Below are 6,000 nucleotides of genomic sequence, written 5' to 3' on the forward strand. Positions count from 1 at the left end.
TGTTACCCTTTCGTGTTTTGGTGACGCGTTCGTGGCTGTGTCATGTGAAATTGTATCCGAACTTCTGATGTCTTCTGGTGGTGTTATGAACGGCGAATGGGTCAAGTCAACACTTGTTACTCCTTTGCTTCTTACTTTCATCAACATCTTATATGAGTGTTCATTAACACTTCATTCACTTTAACAATTACTTCAATAACTACTTCAACAACTTCATCGAACAACATCCACTTGAATATCGACAATGGAATCACCAACCAAAGCTCAAATACTTCATTCATCCCACACAGGCTGGTCACCTCTCAGAATACAAAAACGTTCACCATCACCCACCAAGCCTCCTTCACCAACGTCCACCGACTCTCAAACGCCCTCGCCTCCCACCTCCCACAACACCGTCGAACGCACCTCCTCCCGCCGCACATCCGCATCCTTTTCACATCTCCGCTCCCATTCCCTCGTCTCGAACTCACCTTTCAAGTCACCTGAACAAGCCCCAAAAGGCGCAAAGTACAAGCCTAGACCGCAGAGCGCCTACGGGTACGTGCTGCTCGATCCTGCTGGGAGGAAGACCTCCGCTTCAGGGTTGGGGATCTCGGGCGCGGGGCTGTCACCCGTGTTCGGCATGCCAGGAGTGGAGGAGATGGAGAATGAAGACCCGTCCCCACGGGTGCCTTTTCATCAGTTTGCGAATGGGAATCCGAACGGGAACGTGAATGGGAATGGGAAGAAACCGCGTAGGTCGAGAGGACTCCAAGAGCTCGGTCAGGCGCAGTACGTCACTCGCAGTCCGTTCTTACCCGTCGAGAGGCGGTTCGGCGAGGAGTATCATCTGGACGAACGTGCGGAGCTGGAGGAGGAGCAAGAGTTGCACCAGCAGAGGGAGAGGGATATGCAACAAGAACTGGAGATGGAAAGAGAACAAGGGATGGGAAAAGAGACCCAACTCCCCAGTCCGGAAAGTCTCGACCTCCCCCCTCTCCCCCCCAAAGAACCCCAACATCAGGAACAGAGAGAGCCCCCTCCTCTCCCTACTCCGGACTCTCAGGTCCTCCCACTCCCTCCGCCCGAACCTGCACCGGCGAAACATCATCCGTCGCTTAATGCATCCCCGCGCCGGCCGGCGCTGACAAGCTACAGGCTACACGGCCCGCGGACGAACTACTCTCCCTCGCATGCACACGCGCACTCCCAACCCCAGTCCCAAGGACAAGGACAGGGCCCAGGCCAACCAGGCCAGAGACGGATTAGCTCTAATGCGAGCCGTCGCAGGAGGAGAAGGAAGAAGGTGACGTTTGACGAGAGGTGCGATGTTGTAGAGTTTGAGAGGGACGAGAGTGGAGAGGACGTGGAAGGGGAGTGGATGGAGGGGAGTGCGAGTGAGCCTGAGCCGGAGTTTGGGGAAGCGGAAGGGACGAGCGAGGAGGTGGGGGAGCTTGTCCACCCCGGAGAGGGGGGGGAAAGGGAAGGGGAAGGAGAGGGAGAGTGGGCCGGCGGACTCAGGGTCATCAACGTTGACCTGGAAAACGAAGAGCAGGAACAAGACGGCCTGCAAGGGCTCGTTTCCCAACTCGTGGCATCTCCCTTCCCTTCCCACTCACCCGACACGCACCAACCCACCCCTCCCGACACACGCCTGCCTACCGAAGCACCAGCGCCAGCACCAGCGTCCTCCCCGAACCCTTTTGCCAGGAACAGGTCCAAGCTTGGACGGGAAACGTCCCTCTCCCGGATCTCACGTATAGAACGGGACGTGGAGTCCATACTTCGGGATGCGAGCTTACTGATCCCCTCGGCTTCGGAGGAGGAGATGCGAAAGTTTGTATGTTCTGCTACTAGAGAGGATGGGGATGCGGAGGAGGGGGGGGAGGGGGATACGAGTTTCTGCTCGCACGTTTCTGGGGGGACGGTGGAGATCCATCCTGAGGGGTACGAGACTGCCCTACTTCACCCGCCCGAAGACGGGGAAACGGACACAGAAGTGTACGGAGACGGGGAAGGGGAAGGGGAAGGGGACAGCGAGCTGCCCTCCCACATGCTCAGGGAACACTCGTTCATCCACTCTGTTTCCCATATATGTCCTGCCGACCTCAGCGCCTTAAGTGGGATGACAACCGTTTCCTCAACTCCGGGCTCGCCCCAACCACCCGCACGGGGCTCTTCAGTACTAGTGCCCAGCACCCCTCCCCGTCAACATCAACAGCGGAACAGCACTAGTACTGGGTTCGGCACTCCTACGCGTTTGGCAACACCTAATACTCCCCCGAATCGGTCCACGGCGTGGGAACAGGAGGATACGGAAGATGGAGTGCCTTTGGGGAGGACGCGGCATTCGCAGCGGCATCGGCAGCATTTGCTAGAGTCCCAGCAGCAGGGATATCCACAGCAGCTGCAGCCTGCGGAGGAGGAAGATGGGATGGGGATGGGGCTCACGCCTGTCCTTCCGGACTTGGCGCTCATCTCCCCCTTCGGGTTCAACTCTCCCGCTATCGGCCCTCCCTCAAGCCAGGAGGGTCAGGACCCGCCCACCCCTACCCATACAGCGCCTAGGATCACAAAGGAAGAAGTGCGTGCCCGGCTCAGGGAACGTTTTCTCCCCCGGCGGAACGCGACGCCAACATCTCCCGGCCAGAATAGCTCCAACTCAGCGACGCCAGAGGTCGAGGACAGCCCTCCGCTCACCAACCCCACCCCTACCCTTAGCACGAGCACGCAGGGCACGCCGGTACCGGAGATGTTCCCCCTCGGGTCCGACTCTCCCATACCGGTGGAACACGCAGCTCCGTTTGCGAAAGAAGTAGAGGTTGTACATCCGTGGGATGGCATGTCAGTGAGGGTGGAGAAAGCACTTCCGTGCACCCCTGGGACTGGGCCTACGGGTACGGGTACGGGGACGCCTGGTACGACTGGTACGACTGGTGCGCCTGGTGCGAATAGGGAGGAGGGGCTGGTGGGGATTAGGAGTGGGCTGGAGAGGCTCGTGGATGGGTTTAGGCAGAGAGCGTCCCCCAGAAATGGGAATGGGAACGGGAATGGGAGTGGGAGTGGGAGCAAGGGCAGTCCTGCACGGGGGATGTCCGGTAGCCCTAGTCCGGGGAAGAGCAAGCGGGTGCCTGTGCCGTCTTTTGGCGTGCATCTTACGAGTCCTACCAAGAGCCAGTCCCAGAGCCAGAGCCAGGGCCAGAACCAGGTTAGGGAAGATGCCGAGGAAGTGGAACGGACGAACAGTATCGAGCAGCGGCAGAAACAGATCCTGGCTATGCGTAGAGAGAAACGGGAGAGGGAGCGTGGGGGGTTCGACTCTGACGAGCACGAGCAGGAGGATGAGGGGAGTCCTGCCCCGACCCCGGTCAAAGGCAAGAGATTGGAGGTGCCGAAGAAGCGCCCGGGGAGGAGACGCAGTTTGTCTATGGGAGATGTGGACATCTCCCAGGAAGCGAAGGTGGACAAGCCTGGCGGTAGTGGTTTACTCCCCACGCCGGTGATCACTAGCGACCCATTTGCAGTCAGTGTCGAAAGGGAAGTGAGGAAGTATATGGAGAACCCTGTAAGTCTGCTCCTTGCTTGGTTGGTGGATGAGGCTCATTTGTTTGGGGGGGGGGGTTAGCGGTCGTATCAGGTTAGGGAGCTGGAGGTGAAGGTCTCTAGCCCGGCGGATATGGAGAAGGTTGGCCATGTCCAGGGAGCGGGGGATGTCGATAAGGGTAAGGCGTGGAAGGTCATTCGGCGGAGTTCGGATATGGTAAGTGCGCACTCTGGGGGTTAGGATGGTGGCTCATGGATTGTAGAACGAGTATGCCAGAGAGATTAGGGAGCTGAGGAGATCGGATAAAGGCGGAAAGGCTCTTGGCAAGGTGTTCGTACGGGGTATGTTGAGCAACAGCATCCGACTGATGGGTATTCGCTCACCGTAGATGCAGTCCTCAGCATCAAAGGCCTGAATGTTCCCCTTCCGAAGATCCCTGCCTATTTCACCGTCACGCTCAACAACGGTATTCATGCTGTTACCACACCCGAGGCGATCCTAGAGCGCGACACGGTCATCGAGCAAGAGTTTGAGCTCATCGAACATCCCAAGCTTGAATTCACATTGACGATCCGAGTTCGGAAGGACGAACATATCCTTGCTCAACTGCGTCCTCCTCCCCCTCCCCCTGTCTCACTCCCTTCCCGCGAATCGGTCGTCACGACAAAGTCCGCGACGCCTACTCAGCGCTCTGGTTTCCGGGCCCTGTTTGGGAGTCCGAAGAAGTCAAAACAGACCCCGAAGACCTCTCCCCCTCCTCCTGTGCCTATCCCTCGGGCACAGTCAGAGTTACCACAACCGCAGGTTGACTATCTTGCCAAGCATATAGGTCCTGACGGAACGCTTGCACAAGCGAGCATATCTTTCAAAGATATCGCCAGGCGCTCCGACACGAGAATATTCGAGACGTCGTATCCGCTCCTTGCACGCTCGTCTTCCTCTGTGCCTGACACAGTGACTGGCTCTTCTGTTGCTGTGCCCTCAGCACGCACTGTGGGCGATATTGTCCTTCAGGTGTTTAGGTTGCCACCACTGCCAGGTATCGAACAGGACGCCCTTCCACAGAGCTTGGAAGAATGTCAGCGCGGGCTCAGGCACGTGGCGTGGCACAAGGCTTTGTATCATGAAGGCATCCTGACCCAGAATGGTGGTGATTGCTCGGTAAGTTCATGCACATCACCGTGCGCTCTCCGTCTGATATATCCCATCTAGACCTGGCGCCGGCGCCGTTTCAGAGTGATTGGGGCTGAGATGATTGCCTCAAATGACGTAACCAAGAAGATCACCGCCACGATTGATGTCGGCAAAGCGATCGCTCTCGAAGATGATCAGGATCCCGCGCTCAAAGTTACTACCGGCAAGACGACCATTACCCGCAGCATGAACTCAGACGATGACCTGTATTCTTATACCGGAGTCCAGAGGAGTTTCCGGCTAATCTTCGAGGGTGGGGATGAGATCGGCTTCTTTGCTGATACCGACGAGGAGAAAGCCAAATGGTGAGAAAGATACCCTCGGAACATCGGGCAGCATGCTGATGGCATCTTTAGGATGGAAGTGCTGAAATCCCGTATCGGACGTGTTCCGACTCATCCCCTGTGGGCGGAGATGCTCTGGCAGCGTCAAGAGGAGCTTTCCAAACAAGCCGTTGCTGCGAGGGCCTCGGCACAGTCAAGATAACCTCCCATCCTTTGGTTCTTAACACTGTTTTTGCTTTTTTGCTGTGTATCGAACAATCTCACTTCTGGGGTTTCCCTCCATTCTCCTCACCTTTTGAGCTTTCATACATAACATATATGCTCCATACAATAGCTTGTGAATCACTGTACGATAGAAGCGCAATGCCATTGAGCTCTTTATTGCTGAAGTTATTATCTCAATTCTTGGGATAGACAAGTCACAACAGGCAGATAACAGTCTAGGTCCATTCCAACAGTGTTCGATCAATGATATTCAAATACTCGTACACATCTACAAAATGCTTTTGGAAAACGTCGGTCATGCGAACATGCCATGTTTCTCCCAGTAGCCCAACCAAAGCTGGACGTCCTCTTGGCCCAACACCTTCGATCCTCTCAGCGTTTCGCTCACTTCCACGGCCTTGTTCGTTTGCAGGTCTGGCATGCCCATCGCCTCCTTCGGCTTGTACTTGCCCTGCTTCGTGTTCTCTTCCAGAGCCTTGTATCCCCGACCGAAGAAATCCATCAACTTGATGGCCGGATTACTCTCCGCAGCCTGTGGACCGCCCGTAGTCGCTGCCTTCTCCAGCATGCTGTACCATTCTCCAAAAGGTACAACAGGGACCTTGAGGATTTTCGACATATGGCTCGCGATGTAGTCCCATTTCGTGGGGTGAGGGTGCACAAGATGCAGGTAACGATAACTCGTCTCGGAATCGGCGTCAACGTTGTGCAGGCCGTCCACGATCTTCCCAAACGAGTCAGCATTTGTTCAGTCAGGGTCATAAGACAGGC

General features: G+C 56.4%; 2 protein-coding genes across 2 annotated transcripts; one reads left to right on the plus strand and one right to left on the minus strand.

Annotated features, from left to right (window-relative positions):
• Window positions 1-3,970: 3,970 nt before the first annotated feature.
• DACRYDRAFT_59937 (uncharacterized protein) lies at window positions 3,971-5,206 on the plus strand (the record flags this gene model as incomplete). The annotated part of the gene is made up of 3 exons (XM_040775595.1): window positions 3,971-4,687; window positions 4,739-5,025; window positions 5,077-5,206. Coding segments are annotated over 3 exons (1,134 nt in total), but the record flags the coding sequence as incomplete, so codon positions are not given.
• Window positions 5,207-5,524: 318 nt separating this feature from the next.
• Window positions 5,525-5,848, minus strand: DACRYDRAFT_112248 (uncharacterized protein; the record flags this gene model as incomplete). Its single annotated transcript, XM_040769381.1, has 1 exon — window positions 5,525-5,848. The coding sequence occupies one exon, from the start codon at window positions 5,846-5,848 to the stop codon at window positions 5,525-5,527; it is 324 nt and encodes a 107-aa protein (XP_040623806.1).
• Between the last annotated feature and the right edge of the window lie 152 nt (window positions 5,849-6,000).

This window comes from Dacryopinax primogenitus, assembly GCF_000292625.1.
Source record: "Dacryopinax primogenitus strain DJM-731 SS1 chromosome Unknown DACRYscaffold_25, whole genome shotgun sequence".
In the NCBI taxonomy this organism is placed as follows: Eukaryota; Fungi; Basidiomycota; class Dacrymycetes; order Dacrymycetales; family Dacrymycetaceae; genus Dacryopinax; species Dacryopinax primogenitus.